This window comes from Myxocyprinus asiaticus, chromosome 11 (genome assembly GCF_019703515.2).
Source record: "Myxocyprinus asiaticus isolate MX2 ecotype Aquarium Trade chromosome 11, UBuf_Myxa_2, whole genome shotgun sequence".
NCBI lineage: Eukaryota > Metazoa > Chordata > Actinopteri > Cypriniformes > Catostomidae > Myxocyprinus > Myxocyprinus asiaticus.
The window spans coordinates 10,388,341-10,406,380 of record NC_059354.1 but is presented as its reverse complement, the minus strand read 5'-3'; the positions used below and the strand labels follow the sequence as shown (position 1 = coordinate 10,406,380).

Here is an 18,040-nt window from a genome sequence, read left to right as displayed (position 1 = left end):
ATCCAATCAAATGCTCTCTAAAATGAGAATGTCCCTCCCCCTAATAACACGTACAACTGACAAGCAAGCAGCAAAGTATGTTTTATGGCAGTGATATCACTTAAGTATATTTGCTATTTTAGAAAGGGACGAAACCTTCAATATGCTGCACTCAAACTCCCTGTTTCAAAAGTAAATATGTCACAACAGGACAATAAGCTGTACTCGTCAAGCAAGTTCCTTAAGTCTTAACTTCCTTTAAGATAAGCCTAGGCCTCTTTTTTAGTTGCTTGACAAATGGGTTAGCATTAGGCAGGCCACATGGAATATGTTGCCAAAGAATTCTGCATATTTGAAAAATTTTACTGCCAATTTATTCACAAAGCTGTACACATTGCCCGCCCCTTGTGTGTTCATTTATGACATATTCTGGCCAATCGGATTATGCCTTTGGGTACTAATATGAGTCTAGTAATCTGAGGCCTTTTAACAAATTTTACCATGCTTAAATCCATTCCACAGAATTCCGCAGACCTCCCTCAAAAATCTGCACAGACAGCCACAGCCCACAGCACAGCTCCTTGATAGTGGTCCTTGATTATCTAAATGGGGTGTTACAATCACAGAATAATGGAATCCCCTTAAATATCACGTGTTAATGTATTAAAAACTAAATAAATACGATGCAAATTGAAATTAATGGAAATTTAGAAATTTGTTCATTTGACTCAGTTTGAATGTACAGTATGAGTTATTTACCGAAAAGCCAATTTGTGCTCAACAGCATAGATGATGCTCCAAATCAAGTCCAGGTGCCTGGGCTGTGCCGCAATATCATACTGCAGTGAGAATGACTGTACTGAAACCATGGCTGCCAAACTAAATGAAGCGTCATACACAATGTGTAGATCACACACTTGAGAATTGTGTATTTCATGGATTCTCTGCTGCCATGAATGACATCATCATAGCACTGGCCAATCTCCTTCAAATAACTCTGCTTTATAATGCATACCACCCGGTTATAGAGAGGGAAAAACTGTAAAACCTCTTGCCAGTCTGGATATCTCTTTTATAGACGGCAGCTTCTAAAGACCACACTGATTTCTAGGAGAGCACTGGACCGCGATTGGACACCAATATGTATTTCCTACTCCACAGCAGGATACATCAGCCCTCCGCTTTGCGACTTAACACTCAACAGACAGACTGAAGATGACTTAAGGTTTCTCCGAATATCATTTTACAATAGTAATCCCCCCTTGAGCATGGAAAGCAGCGGAGAAATGCGGAAATCAGCAGTTGGTACATTTGGCAGAGCTGAGGCCCAACTCCCCCCTGTGTACGCTCAAGTGTGTACACAGGCCAACTGGTACGTTAAACTAATAGATTCCTTGGCACTTGTGGTTAAAGTGGAGCGGAGCTTATGTTTCAGACATTTATGTAATAAAATTATAATCCTCCTCTCACTCATATTACAATGGAATTGCATTAGTTAGAGTAGACTGACATTTACTGCAGGCTTTTCCAGGTATCACATGCCCATTTCCTGTATAGGTACATGCAGCGCATGTTTCTCTTTATCAAATCCCGCTCTCTTCATTATAGTGCCTGTGAGGACAAAATTAGAGTGGATTCTGGTAGCGAAGACTCCATTACAGTCTGAATGCTGGGATGCTAGAGAGGGCATAGAGGAAAGACAAAGCTTACTTTTGGGAATATACAGGAGATCTATCAGAGGAAATTCATACATGGAGCTATATGGAGGAGATTGCTGCTCACTGTGAAATACACACTGATATTAAATTACACAAATTAAAGTTTGGACTACTGAATAGTGGTCAGCAGAAGTCAACTCAACTCAACACAACTCAACGCAAGTCAACTTGCAGCTGTTGCAACTCAACTCAGTAAAACCTTTTGAACTAAAATTGCAGCTTAAAAACTTGGAATTGGTTTTGTAGACAAATACCAATTGTGTCTATATGAATTTCTTTATAAAACTAAAATATAAGTTAGAAGCTGGACTGGACAGTGAAAGAAAAGCATCACGTGTCATGGGAACTCCTTCAATATTGTTTAAAAAGCATCCCAGGTAGCACCTCATGAAGTTAATTGAGAGAATGACCACATGCATTTTGATTTAACTTAATCAGGAAGAGTAAATTCCTTCGTATTATTTTACAGAAAAAAATAAATGCAAATACTTCACTAAACTGACGACAAATCACTCAACAATAACAACAACAAAAAAAGTATTGTGTTTATACTTAAGGCACAAGAGCCTACACCATTCCCACAATATAGCAGGAAACACTAGAAATAACAAGTGCATGACCATCTAAGATTTCCTGCTCTAGGCCACAGCGACAACTGTACCCTATCAGTCAATACCTTTTCATCACAGCTTTACCACTGAGGAACTATAACACATTGTGCACTGCCTGTTCAGCCCACTACGACCATATGATGTGCTAATCCACCTTTATAGAGGGGGTTTTCTTTGCACTTTGTACAGCTGGAGACCTTTCACAGTTTCCTTTCAGAGGGGAAAACTAAATGAGTTTTAGCATCATGTTGGAAATATTGTCTTTCAGCTGCAGGCATTGGCAGATTGTGACTTCATAAATGCATAATGAAATTTTTTGTTTGCTGCCTATTTTGTCTCACTCGATTAAGCTACAATGCTGCAGATCTGCTAGCTTCTGTTCCAGATAATAAATGGAAATAGGGGTGGGTGGTATGATGGGATATACAGTGTGATAGTAGAAATGTGTCAACCGGTTGAGATTTTGCTTTAAGTCTTACACCACGGTACATATTGTATATTTTTGTGCCCATCGGTAGACAGGACTACTTTACGTTATTTAAAAGAAATGGGGAAACATGGAGTAATTTGAAAATACAGAGCAGGATGCATCCCAAACAAGTTAATACAAAGCAGGACTTTTTCTTAGGAGGTGTATGTTAAGCACAACAGCATTCAACTGATGGGCGTTCACAAGTGTGCATACATTAGTTGTTTTACAATGGCTTTGAATCTCATCCTATCATTTTTGTAAGTTTATCATTATATTTACAATAAGTTTAGTATTAGTTTTACTTTATTGAGACTTTTTTTAAACTTTAAATGAAAGTGTTACATAAAGTGAAGATTTTTAGCACTGCTATTCAAGGGCGTAGCCAGGAAATTATTTTTGGGTGGGCCTCAATAAAAATGGATGGGCCAAGTTTTCGCCCCCAATTTTTTTATTTTTATTTTATTTTTTTTTACCAAATTTTCCTTAACAACAGAGAAGCAGCACATTTAAACAGTTCTTTCACACTTTCAGAAATCAGAATTTATTAATTTTTAAAAAACTATTTTATTAATATGAATTTGAAGTCAAAGTGGGTGGGCCTGGGTCTAATTTGGGTGGCCCACCCTTGGCTACGCCTCTGCCACAATTCATTTGTTATGAATTAACTAATCTTTTTATTTTTGTCTATCACACTCTAAATAAAAATAAAAAAATTATCAAATGAGATTACATTTCATTTGTAAATATTTAATTCGCTGAATTTACCAAAAAAATTTATAATAATAATTATCACACCTACTTTTTGAGCCATTGTTTTGTTGAATTTCCAGCAAAAATAGAAATATCATGATATACTGAACTGTTACTGTGATATAACTTTATTCATATCTTGAAAAAAGTCATACCGCCCACCCCTAAATGGGAAATAAATTATAAAATATCAATATATATAAAAAAAGAAGAAAAAAAGAAAAAAAAATTAATAAGTTCCTTTTTTATCCATTTGCTAGATTATATTTTCCAAAAACTGGTTCGAAGTGGTTTGAATTGGCTCAGAAATATTCCATCCAACTATATATCTATCCCAGAATATTTACAGTTCTTGTCTGTTGTCCTTTGCCACCAATAATAAAAAGTTATTCTTTCAATAATCTTAAATGGAATTAAAATCTGTGCTAATGCCAAGCCACTGAGACGTTCATCAATCATTTGCACTTCTCTATCTGTTCTGGAGGTAAAACAGTTTTGAGGTTGTGAGGCTTTCTAATCCCAACACTGCAAGTGATAATAAAACTCTAATCTGCATCTCCACAGATGCCAGAGATGCATTTTCAACCAACTCGATTAAGAAATGCAACAGATCGTTACAGTTCATAAAAGTAGCCGTGGCTCAAACTGAGTAACCCGACTGCCGTGGGTAATGAATCCCAGGCTGAGGCCTGATGCAATTTGGAGAGGCCATAATAAACAGCGCTGCATGTTTCAAGAGCTGTCTGCACAGGGCAGATTTATATTTACTGCCCATATCTGAGCAGGCGGCCGCACGGGGAACGTCCGATGGGTTTAGCTCTTAATTTGCTTTAACCGGGCCGATTTGTGCTTACACTGGCAGAAGACGGGCGACCCATCCATCAGTGTCAGCACTGCACCGGCACATTATTTCAAATCATTTTTGAGGGCATGGCTTTCAGGGCAAAATGCTTATCGCTCCAAACTAGGCAAAAGTCATGAGTAATTAGAGTTAATTCACCTTGAGAACTTGATCTTCGCCATCGTCTTTCAGCAGTCATGGCAATGGCTAAACATCGACTTAATAAATCCCAGAGCATTCAGCACATATCTGCGAGGGATTTCCTTTTTCATTCTCAATCACCTTTATGGCTATATTGTAAAGATTAATGATGCTTCCTCTATTCAAATAATGAACAGTTAGAAATAAATCTAGCAAATTAGTGAAATTACTAAATTCCCTAAATGCCTTTTATATTAAAAAGCACTTTGTATAAAAGTCAAATGTAATTTTTATTTTTATTTATTTATTTATTTTTTTTTGCTTTTCCTTTTTTCTTCCTTGCTTTTTTCGAATAAGCTTCATGTTTTTCTGTGCAAACAGTCAAAAAAAAAAAAAAAAAAAAAAAAAGAACGAGGGGAAACAAGGTTTGGCAGCTATATGGAACAAATGACTGGATTACCTTTAGCAACTGCCAGCAAGTCATTTTAACACGTAATAAAGTTTAAGGAATGGTTTGGTCTGAGTAGCCCTTGAGACCAATCCCTGTTCAGCTCGACAAATAAACATGGTTATTATCGGAAGTTGTGACCTTGAGGTTTTGACAGCAAAAATAAAGTATACTGACTTGCTCTACATGGAAAGGAAAAACATACCTTTGTGCTTAGTCCTTTACTTTTATTTTTATGTTTATAATGTGTCTTTTTATATTTTAAATAGATTTGAGTGTACATAGAATTATTTTGAAGCTTCTTAATATTATGTAAAATAATCCCAACAAAATTACATTTACATATAATTTGAAATGGTCCAAATAAATTTTCTTTTTTTTCTTTTTTCTTTTTTTGCATGTTTGAAAATGTATTATTTTAAAATAAAAAATAGAAATGATAACACTTTATTTTACTGTGACTGTGTTCCACATTTGACCATTTACTTTGATTAATAACTATAATATTAATGATATGTAAGTACAAGCAGCTCTACAAAATAATTAAACACTAAGTTCATATAGTTCGTGAGTAAATACATAGTATTAAGAACACTGTAACTAAAGTGTAACCAAAGAAACTGAACACAAAATAATAAATGCACTGGAAACTATGTGCATTGTTTTCGCTCCTCAAAAACATTCCCCCAGCATGAAATCTACTTCAATCAAGAAATATGGATTAAGTCTGTAACACTCACCCCATGGGATGGGGATGATATCCAGCCCAGCTCCCCTTGGCTTGCTTTGGAGTCCAACAGGTTAACTGTAGAAAAGGAGAGAGAAGCGTAGTGAGACAAATAAACATTTATCCCTTTTTAGCTCCGGTTTCACCCCCCAGTCACCAGCACTCGGACTAGGAGACCAGGAGGTCTCAGTGCGCACTGTCCCGATCAACAGAGTACTGACTCAGCTGCACTGTTCTGATGCCTCAATCCAATTAAATAAACAATGGAGTCATTGGACTCATCCTCCAAACGAGCATTTTTTCAGCATTCTCCACTAGTTTTAACTGGCTCTGTGCTGAGCAGAGAAACATTACCCATGATACTGTCTTGAATGTCACTATCTGGCCCACTGTTGATTTTGTGTGTCATCGTATTATTTCACTGATAGACATCTGCAACAAGGCAAAGACATCACAATTTTTTTTATCTGACGAGCATCTTCTTAACGAAATTCAATATGTTTAAGTGATGTGTTGATAAGTGGTGACAGTTCATACCACTGTGTGCCAGTCAGAGCATTCACAAGTGTAGAACATTAGATTGTTTAACATTTTTTTATAGGGTTTATCCTTCTATTTTTTATAGGTGTTACTTTTCTTTTTCTTTTTCCATTTCAATTGATATTGTTCCTGGGTGAACCAAAAATGTGTCCAGGTCACATTTCACCCCAAAATTTAAATAAGAAATAATATTTTTTTATTAAAAAATATAAGCCTTTTTAAAACCATTAAGATTTTATGCATTGTGACATTATTTTCATGACAATTAAGCAAAATAAAAAATGTATTACCACTATAAGTCCCGACGTTGTAATTTAGATTTTTTTGCAATTCACATTATCATTGACAGTGGTGATTCTCATGAGATTCTTATTACTGTAATACAATATATATTTTTTTTATTGTATTGCAGTAAATACTCTAAGAGTATGCTTTTTATTTAAATCAGATCAAATTAAAGGCAGTACAAATTCTATATATCGAATATGTGGAATTGAAGTAATGGGGTAAAAAAGCTTAATTCTCATTAAACTAATTTAACAGTGCAGAATAACTTTAACGGTCTTAATGTCTTATTTCTGTTGCTTGTTTTTTGTTTTTTAGGGTGAAATGTGACGGACATGTTCTTGATAGTTTTCGTGAGATTTTCTTCTCTCTTCTCTTTTACGCTACATAACGTTTTTTAAACGAGTAATGTGTTACTGTTTTATTTCAATCATATAATATTTCATCTCTTTTTGTCTATATATATTTGTGTAGAATATATTTATTGTGTGTAGAATTGTTTATGTTTTAAACACATTATCATACCCTTGTCAAATCCAATCTATTTACTGTAAAAGGCAAAAAACAAAAAGTACAATAAAAACCAACAGAAAATAAAGAACAAAAACAATGGAAGAGAACAGAAAGAAAATACTATTGCATTTTTAAAAATGGCTGACTGCCTCAGTGTGGATGTATTAATCATGAACTCTATGGCGTGCTGTAGAAGAGAAGGTCCTGAAAAGCTCTTGACATCTCTGTGTCTCCAGCTCTCATAACGATGACTCCTGTTTGATTGAACAAGCCTTCTACAGACACAAAGAGAGAGAACAAAAGCCTCCATCGACGTACAGTAAACGCATAATCTCAGCTGACATGTGGGGCACTCAGCGTGGCGTCTATGGGCGCTGCTAATAGCTGTGCCATTCATTCTCCCTACAGCGATGTCCAGCAAACATCGAGCCAAACCACAAATGGACGGGAAATGAATGACAAACCTTTCTTTTATAAAAGTGCCTAGCAACGCACATTTTGTTTGCAACATGATCATTTTCTTATCACAAAGTATGACAGAGGATAGAAAAAATGTTCAAGTCAGAGCCGTTAAAGCTTCCGTAAAGGAAGAAATGTGTCCAGTCAAAAAATGCTATTCGGTCCTGGAACATTCTATATACACTACCAGTCAAAAGTTTGGACAAAGCGATTCTTTCATTATTATTACTAGTTTCTATATTTCTAAATAATAGTTAAGCTATCAAAACTATGAAATAATACTTCTCTCAACCAACTTCAGGAGGGGAGTTTCCATGTACACCTTTCCCCACCATCCAGTCAAACTCATTTATAAAACAAAAGAAAAGAAAAGAAAAGAAAAGAAAAGAAAAGAAAATTATTAAAATAAAGTGATTTATTTTAGATCAATAGGTTTTTAAGATAATGAGAAACATATGTTCGGTAATTAAATTCAGCGATACTATATATTAGGGGCTAGATGGAGAGGTGAGTCCGTTAGAGACCCCATTATCAAATTCCACCACAAAACGTCACTGCACCTGAGTGCGAGCCAAACAGCTGGCTGTTTCCATACAGTAGACGATCCCTATTAACTATAATAAAGCTATCTGCTTGAGATAATGGCAGTGCACATCCAGCTCCGTTGGTTCCAATTTAAATTTCTCAATGAGCCGAGCCAGCGTCTCAAATTGAGCCAACCAGGGAAATTTGAGACCATAAAATGAGATAGCTACAGTACATGGGTGAGGCAAATTCTGTAGCTGTAAATGAAGGAAATCACAGCCAACGTCATTCCCACCCTCACAATGAAAAAGTGTTGTGAGTCACATCAGGCAGCCATTCCCCCCGCCCCAGCTGATCCAACGGCTGCCTCTTCCAACCAAATACATAGGACAAAATAAGTAAATCAATATGGGATGGAGACAATAATCTAGGATTCCAACCAGCAGCCGCCAAGGAATATCTGTCTCTTGAATGCATCATCCCTGCACAACTAACTATTGTTTTCCTTTCGTCAGCACATGGCAAATTGATCGAACACATTAACTGCAGTGAAAACGAGACAATGGTATGTTTCATTCACAAAGCATCTAGAAGAGCTCAATGTGTAAAATATAGGCTACCTTTACCAATGACTAATTTCTTATTTAGCTTATGTTTTTTTTATTAAAATCATCTTACAGTAAGAGGGCAATTGTAAAATGTTCTATCATAACTCATACTACAAATCTAGCTGACATCTTTTGATAAAAGGAGAATGTGCATGTTCCTACAGCAATAGTACCATTAATATATAATATGATATCTAATGCTTTAACTAATGCTAACAATTGGAACCTTATTGTAAAGTGTTACCAAGTTAATACAAGAAGTCAGAGTTACAAATACCCCACATCTTTTAGCCAAGAATCTCTAAATAAAAAAAGTTTTTAATTCAAGTTTAAATTCAAAGGCATCACAACTTTAGAAAGCAGAAAACAAAAGTACTGGACATTAAAAATAAGTACTTTTATACCTCAAATTAGTCAAATAAAAAGTAAAGTAAAAGTTGTATTTAAAAGTGATACGATGACACTTATTTTTCTCAGGCATAGAGAGAAATGTATTGAGCATTTGGATACTTTTGGAAAGCTGACATCCTGATGTGTGACATGCTATCCATCTAAAACATTGCTAATTCTTTTATGATTATGTGTGCAGCTTTTACAACCTCATATTAATTGAGAGAATGCGTGGAATATTTGTACTTTTAAAAATATGCTTGTCATACCGCAGGATCATTTAAAATAAAGTAGTAAAAGAAAAAGATGATTACAAATGTTGAAAATCTTTAAAGAAATGGCAACCAGTCACAACACGTTACATTTACATTTATTCATTTAGCAGACGCTTTTATCCAAAGCGACTTACAAATGAGGAATACAGCAAAAGTGATTTGTCCAAAGAGTGCTGCAATACAAAGATTACATTACATGAAAGAATAGATTTAACACCTTTAACACCTAAAATATAAACTTTCCTTTATGAATTCACATGAATTTTAACCTAAAGGCTAAATGGTGATTAAAAAAACTACCCATATGCTGAATAACTGCCATCCCTACAGATTGTTTGTGATTGAAGAAATGTAGTACATTACAATTGTCTCCCCTACCATTACAATATGAATACAATTCTCGATTATGTACTATGTCAACATTTTACTGTATTACACGGATAGGATCAGAGAAAATACACATAAAATAGCCACTAACCATAAATTGTTGTGATCATGGTTGTCGATTACGCTCTGAACAAGATTTGCATAAGTTAGAGAGCCATATGGCTTGTAAATGGCAAACTGCCTTCTCTTCTTCACGTTCAGGTAGTTAATTAAATCTGTTATTGAATAAAGATGGGAGTCAGGTGTCTGGACACCTCGGAACTGCCGGGTCCTTGGAGAGCAGGGGAATTAATGCCTGGCTTTATTAAAATCTGATGGAGAGTGTAGAAAACACGTGGTGGACTTGGGGATTATTTTCAAAGGATTTCAAAGTGAGCACGAGAGGCCTGAATATGTGTGTCCAAAATACCCACTGTTGTTTCAATGATCCCTTTTCTCACTTGAACTAGATCCAGCCCTGCAGCTGGTCTACATTCACAGATACCCCTAACTGAACCATAAACAAACATCACAAACATCTTACCAAGTTAAATAATTATAATGGATGTTTTTTTATCAATGATTTATAGATTCCTTTTAAGCCAAGTAACATGTTGGATTTTAGATTCAAGAACAGGTAGAGCCACTGAATTGGGCACTTTTGTTCTGTAGACTTGCAAAGTGCTATTGATTTGTGTATGTATGTGTAAGCAAATTTTCCACACATCCAAAAAGTATTGTCACTCACAAAACATTTGCCAACTCAGCATCAGTCTAGCGATAAGAGAAAAGCCGACCCGTTTCCGATCCTCTGAAACAGAAACATTAGCCTAACATGGAACATCAGAAAGAGTAGCTTATAGCTAAAGAATCACAAACATATTTCCAAGGTTTTTTTTGTTTTTTGTTTTTTTATTAAAAGGGATGGGGATGTAATCACAATGGTTTACAGCTTCCTTACCTAGCCAAATTACATTTTGGATTTTAGATTCAAGAACAGGTCAAGCTGTTGGATTTGGATTCTTTTGAGTTACACATTTGTTCTGTTATTGATTTTAATTGCTCTTAGCAAACAGAAAAATTAACATTTTCGAAAATCAATTGTTAACGACAGGCCATACAGCCTGATTGTAGGTTCCAACCACAGTGGCAAGATGGCGATGAAGTATTAACCTCCACAGCATGAATAATTCAGCTGAGTCTCAGGGTGTCTGCCCCAGCCCCTCTGCATGCTCACAGCTTTTCTGTCCACCATCTTCGTCCAGAACCCACCCATCAGCATAACCATGCACATCACTGTCATGCTGACGATTCTCTAGGCTTGCAAAGTACTATTTTTGATGTGTGTTTATGTATAATCAAATTATTCCACACAACCGAAAAGTACCCTCACTCATAAAACATTAGCCGGCCCAGCAGGAATCTAGTACACCATGACATCACAGCACTGTTGTGTTGCCATCACAGACACTGAGTGCGCCATCTTGGTCACAAGTTAGAAAATGGAAACCCTGATAACATGATCATGTTGTCAGGGATGTTTATATCTATATTAATGTTTCTGCCAAATGCTTTTTTCTGAAGAAGATCAGCGTTGTAAAGTTAAAGCGAGATATTGTGGTTGGAACGCCCTATAAGATGTAGTCAACTGTCTGCCGAGTGTACTGATGATAGAATAGGTGATATGCATTACAATAAAAGACCTAAAAGTTTAACCACCACAGACTTGACATAAACAGGCTGAGCTAAATGCCAGAAAAATGTATTTGCTTCTTTAAACAGAATTATGTTTCCTTAGGCAGTGTGCCCAGATCCAGAAAAAAGATATCAATTGCCTGTTATATATTTATTTATTTTTTCTGCCATGTGTTGTTTATTTAAAATAAAAATACAAAATATTAATCTGGTATGGAACATGCCTATTGCTGTAAATTAAGAGAATTGCTATTATGTATTAAACTTTAAGCCTGTGAAGCTGAATATGTATATTTAAAATAGGTATAAAAAAATAATATTTACTCTAAATTTATCATAATTTGTGCACAGGTTTAGAGAATAAGTGTTATGCTGTATATTCCCAGATTAAAAAATAAAAAATAAAAAAGAGAGATAAAAATTATACATTTTAAGCAAAAAGTGCTTATGATATGAAATGTCTACAGTAGCTTTATGCAGGCCTCAAATGGATGCTCTGTTGTTTTCAAACATAGACTTTAGGAAAAATGCAGTAAAAATAAGCAAGAACATTTTTTTAAACTATTACAGTGCTCTGTTGACATTCAACATATGCCTTTATGTCTGGAAACTAAACCACATAAAAAGAAAATATATATATACATATATATATATATATATATATATATATATATATATATATATATATATATATATATGTGTGTGTGTGTTTTCTTTTTATGTGGTTTAGTTTCCAGACATAAAGGCATATGTTGAATATATATATATATAATCAGTGGAATTAATATTCTTATTATTATTATTATTATTATTATTATTATTATTATTATTATTATTATATTTTGTAGATGTTGCTGTTTTTGACAGAACCCAGAGCTCTCATTCAAAACTTCCCCCAACTTTCTAATCATCTACAATAAACCGTTATCTGTGTCATATACATAAATACCCTTATCCCTTTACAGTCATGCATTCGGTTCAATTAAGAGACTGACGTACTTACATGAGCAATATTTATTATTATTATTATTATTATTATTATTATTATTATTATTATTTTCTTCTTCTATCTTTTAAGGCAAATCTGTTAATAACACACAATCAAGGACCGTCACAAAATAGTCGCAAAACTTCAACTAAAATTCATCACATGTAATAAAGAATTTAGGCCTACTTTAAAGTTGTTTTATTATTATTATTGTTATTTTACGGCCTTATGTTTAGGGTTAAAGTGTTGGCCTTGGGTCCATACAGTAAAACGGGCAATTTTGCACCCTATACGAGCAGAGAAAAGCGTCTAAAAGCAGCCATGAATTAAGAGCTGGATGTCAGGTCCTAGACACTGATCTATGCTTTAACTAAGGGAAATTAAATGAAGAAAAAAAAAAAAAAAAAAAAAAAAGGAAAGAAAGAAAGAAAGAAAGAAAATTCTTAACTCTCTCTTCACATCGATATATGTAGCTCTCGATTTATATGTTGCCTTAAAAAAAACATTAATCAGTGATAAAAAGTTTCAGTAATGCTCTTTCTCAACGATTGCTCAACGTCCGTTATGAAAATTATTATCCTAAATAATAATAATAATAATAATAATAATAATAATAATAATAATAGAAATAATAATAAAAACGGAATATGAACAAGAAACGTATGAGTTAAACTTCTGAGAACTACTTCACGAGGCTGGACAACATTATCTTAAATAAAACCGTTTAATCAATTTAAGTGTAATGAAATCATCGAAGCAAACTACGTCAAATGTTTATTTCAGAAGGTGGCCCGCTGTCACATGTACAGAGGTCTGAAACGGCCTTTGACACGTTCAATAACAGTTCATAATAATGCCGCTTCTATCAGTATCGTACTATTATTTGTATTATCTGACTTAACCGTTTGACTCAACTATGCTCATAAAAGCTGCAAAAAAAGCCCAATTTGCTCCAAATGATCTCGATGGCTGCAGCTCTATACTGACACTCTCTGGTGAAAAACATGCCCCATTATATACTATACGGACAAAAGGTAATTCACAGCACATAAATCATCTTGAGGGAGAAAAGCCGGCCTGCTCTTTCCTAGACTTAAAAAGAATCATAAGATGCAACCACAGCGACAAGTTAAAGCCACTGAACACCTCGTATCTTTCTACACAGATCAGATTCTTCACCCTAATAGGCGTTCAAGAATAAATTCAACAATATATACAGGCTTGAGTATTTGTTTTGCCTCAGATATAAAGTCATGTCACCCACAGAATATTTCCATGTTCTGCATCACCTCATGAGTACACTACGGCTAGCCAAAGTCCCTTTACTTTTTATTAGTATTATTATTTATTTATTTATTTATCTTTTATTATTATTATTATTATTATTATTATTATGACTATACTGTCAAGAGCACCTGAAGCTTTGGAAATGCTAATCAATGACATAAACTTTTACCAATTGTATAAGGGCGACCAGCTCTTCCTTAGCCTATAAGTTTAACAAGTCTCACTTCTCACAGTTTTTAGAGCGACTCTGAAAACTTTTTAGCTCTGAATGGGACGATCATTGCTAATTATGGAGGAAACTGTAAGTAATATGTAAAAGACATACACAGTAGAAATGGGTTTACAAGCATTATAAAAATAAAAAAGATAAAAAAAGAAAAGAAAGAAAAAAGAAAACATGCCTGTTGTTTAGGCCTATAGAGTATGTTTCCAACTTTATACAGCCGAGATTTTGATCACTAGATTTGACCGCTTCTTCAACCGTTTCATTCATGAAGGACGTTTTCATGAAGATTTTATCAAATACAAACTACAGTGCCATTGAGTTTAACCAAAAGTCCACCCGCCTGTGATCAACTTAACTACGCCAAAAAAAAAAAAAAAAAAAAAAAAAATGTCCAACTAGAGAAGCATAGAGAACTATCCCTGAACATGTTATACCCGATTAACTGAGGTCAATTTCTGCTTTCTCAAAGGATCGAGAGCGCGAGGGCTTCCCTGCATGTAATGGCTGTAGACATACAATAAATAATACATTCATGAATTACCTTGAAAAGTACAAATATATCAAATGCAAAAAGAGTCTATATATATATATATATATATATATATATATATATATATATATATATATATATATATATATATATATTGTGCGCAGCTCTGAGTAGCTACGCGTTGGATACGGACTTGATATTGCGGCCAGCCGATGCGCGTTCGCTTTGTCGATATTTTAAAAATATTATCTTATCAAGTTGCTCAAGTTTTCCATACAGACCAGAATAGGCAATAGGCTATTAAAAGTTACATTCGAAGCCAATACGACGTATTTCTCGCCAAAGCATCGCGAAGTTCACACTCTTGTGTATCACACAGAACTACCATATTACGGATTCGTAGAAGAAATCTGTTCATTTGGAGCAGCTGGTCCGACATGGTCTGACATAAAGTGAACGAGCGAGCGATAAACCAATATTATCAAATTCGTCGCGTCTTCGTAATCAAGGCGGCTTAGAAGATACGCTTCGGAAGGAAAGCAGGTAACAATTTCAAGTTAATGTCATCTGCCAAAGCTATCTACCAGAAAGAAAACTGTCGTTCGTCAATTCGCAATATTTTATTGACAGCGCCGTGCAGAATCTAGCCTACTGACTACAGAAGATAACCAGGGATAACCAGAAGATAACCAATATTCCACCTCGTCTCCCACTTCATACGTTATCTTACCTTCATTGGACGGATGAACAGTGAATTCTGCGCTGGAAATAAACATGAAGAGAAAAAGAAAAAGAATTAATATTTTGCAATCCATGATAGCAGTTCAGGGGGCAAAGCATAACTCCATGAAGCATGCCACTCATGTGAGGGCTTCTGTTCGGACACAAGTTGCCATTCTCGGCTCAGAGGCTGATGTCAAGTTTGACACTGGAGACGAGGAGGAGTCTCTCTCTCTCTCTCATTCTCTCTCTCTCATTCTCTCTCTCTCTCTCTCGCTCTTCAGTTCTCACCGAGAGCTTCCCTTCTTATCTGGGTCCTACACACCAGACAGCACCGTTTAACAGACCGGCAGGTTCAAGAAAGGTCATGACATCTCTCCGAAGATGAAGAGAATACCAAAACACATGAGGCAGTCTCATCAAATTCCAGTTAGTATATGTAACACAGCAGAAATTCTGCAACTCCTTTGTCTACATATATATAGCCTATACTGTGTGCATATATATATATATATATATATATATATATATATATATATATATATATATATATATATATATGAAGATATGCCTTTGTTTGGCCAACAAGGTCACATATACAATACAATGCTCAAGTCACAGTGCTAAATACATAACCTACTCTATGTACTGAATAAAACAAATAAACAAATAGGCTTCTTAATGTGTAACATTAAGTAACATTTTAAATCACTATAATTACATGTGATTGATGTGACATCGACAATGTAAAGTAATACCAATGTTTACACTAAGTTTTTTGTTGTTGTTGTTGTTGTAGAATTCCAGGATTCTTTTATTTTATCATTTAATTTACAAAGCTGTGTTGTACATCAATATTTGAGCAAAAAGCTCTAAGACATTAACTGTATTAATTCCATGATGATTTACAGAAACAGGATGTAGGCTTCATGCTTTCATATTATGCCTTTAAAACTTGTCTAAGCAGCTGCTGGGTGGACAGAAACACTCACAGCAGTTGAATAAAGTGGACTGGGGTGGGGATTTACTTATTTACTTATTTATTTGTGTATTGAAAATTTCCAATAAAAGTTCATTAAGTTCACACACACACACAAACACAAACTTGTTATTAAATCATTGTGGGGACTCTCCATAGACTCCCATTCATTTTATGGATTTTATACAGATCTAATGATAATTGTTTTTACATAAAAAAAACAAAAAAAAAACATAGTTTAGTATGTTTAATAAGCCATTTCCCTCATGGGGACTGCTGGCTGGGCCCCACAAGGTAGGTGATCTCAGGTTTTACTATCCTTGTGGGGACATTTGGTCCCCACAATGTAGTATAAACATACACACACACACACACACACGCACACACACACACCCATATGTTAAATTATATTTAGCAATTCTTAACCTTTCCTGTTCCTCAGTGATACATAGGAATATAATAATTTATTTTTTATTTTATTTATAATTATTATTTTTTATTAATACAAACAAAAAACAACTCCGATCACCATCATTATTAAATTACAATTATTAAGATATACAGTATTATTATTACACAGTTTACAAATAGAATTACAAATAGTCACTCGTGTTTTAAGTTTGAATAAGAAGCTTTATACTCATTAGAAAATGACACTAATTATTTTCACTTGCCAGATTTGCACAGATCTCTTCACCTAATCTCTCCTTAAAATAAACTGCCATAAACTGATAAATTGGATTTGCCATTGCACATCATTAAGTAGTACCTGTCCTAATTACGTTTTTACTTGTAGATGCATGTAATTGCTTTAAGGAATTATAAATCCTTTTTAAAGTGTTACATTTGTACACTGTAATACATGTAATACATTTGAGCAGTTTATTGTTGTTGTTGTTGTAAACATGTTTTGTTTGCTTGTTTTATAGGTTGAAAAAATCAGGTAAAAAAAAAATGGAACATTATTTTTCACTATGTAGGAATTTCTAATGAATGTAAACCGTCAAAACAAAAGCAGTTTTTAATAGAAATGTTCCTTTTTTGGAAAATTCTCTCTCTCTCTATCAAGTCGGAGGATTGGAGATGAAGCACAGTATACATCACTTTAGCAAAAACAGAGAAAGCAGATGTTGAAATATATATGTCCATGCTGCCACTGAGACAAAAAGAACTTTGAAAATACAAATACATACACTCATGTTTAATAACCATATGGGAGCCCCTTTCCTGTCTGGTGTTGAGGACACACATTTCTTTTTGTTTCTTTACAGCATACGATGGGCTCTGTTCAGCCTTTTATTTCTTCCAGAGTTGTCAAATTATTTGCCAGGATAAAAACATGATCTGAAGCCAATGTCTCAATTACTTTCTGTTTTGAGAATGAAGTTTTTGGTGCAAAGAACTCAACATCAAACCTGGGCAAAAGTGCTGACAGTCTAATGGGTCCACACCAGGATAATTTGTCAGTTCACATCAGATTTCTGCTTCAAAAGTGTTACCATCATGTAGCAAATCCCAGCTTTAACTGTATGTTTAACAAGCAAACATGTCTGGAGCATGATTTAGAGAAGAAAGGCAAAACAAAGAGGCAAACCAACTAACGTGGCAATTAAAAAGAGGGAAACAACATTTTGGTTTTCCGAGTGCCACTGAGGTTTTATCTGAGGCATACACTCCCTCAAAGAGCTGTGTGTGGCTCTTATTGTAGTGTGTGAAAGTTAAATGCGACTACTTTTTGCTGATTCGATCATAGTCAAGAGATTAGGGCCTAAACAGAAAAGCCATTGACCACTTCATAAGATAAAACTGCCTCTAATTTTCTCATCAAATGAATTCATACAAAGTCATGGTCAAAACAAGCAGTTAATTTAATATTATTGATGTTTATGTAATATAAAATTTAAAGCAATAAATATATAATATGGAACCTTTTCATATTTCTGTGTTCAGAACATGGAAGCAAACAGTAGCGTAAACACCGCAGCTGACGTATAGTGTTAAATGAGA

At 34.7% G+C, this 18,040-nt stretch overlaps 1 protein-coding gene across 3 annotated transcripts in view; it reads right to left on the bottom strand.

Annotated features, from left to right (window-relative positions):
- The window catches only part of LOC127447750 (ephrin type-A receptor 3-like), a 168,225-nt gene extending 152,779 nt beyond the window's left edge, over window positions 1–15,446 (bottom strand). For all 3 annotated transcript variants that reach the window (XM_051709793.1, XM_051709792.1, XM_051709795.1), the window contains exons 1-2: window positions 15,065–15,446; window positions 5,701–5,765 (exon numbers count right to left, since the gene is read on the bottom strand). In XM_051709793.1, the coding sequence (XP_051565753.1) occupies window positions 5,701–5,765; window positions 15,065–15,149 (150 nt within the window). In that variant the 5' untranslated portion in view covers window positions 15,150–15,446. The remainder of the gene's footprint in view (window positions 1–5,700; window positions 5,766–15,064) is intronic.
- Between the last annotated feature and the right edge of the window lie 2,594 nt (window positions 15,447–18,040).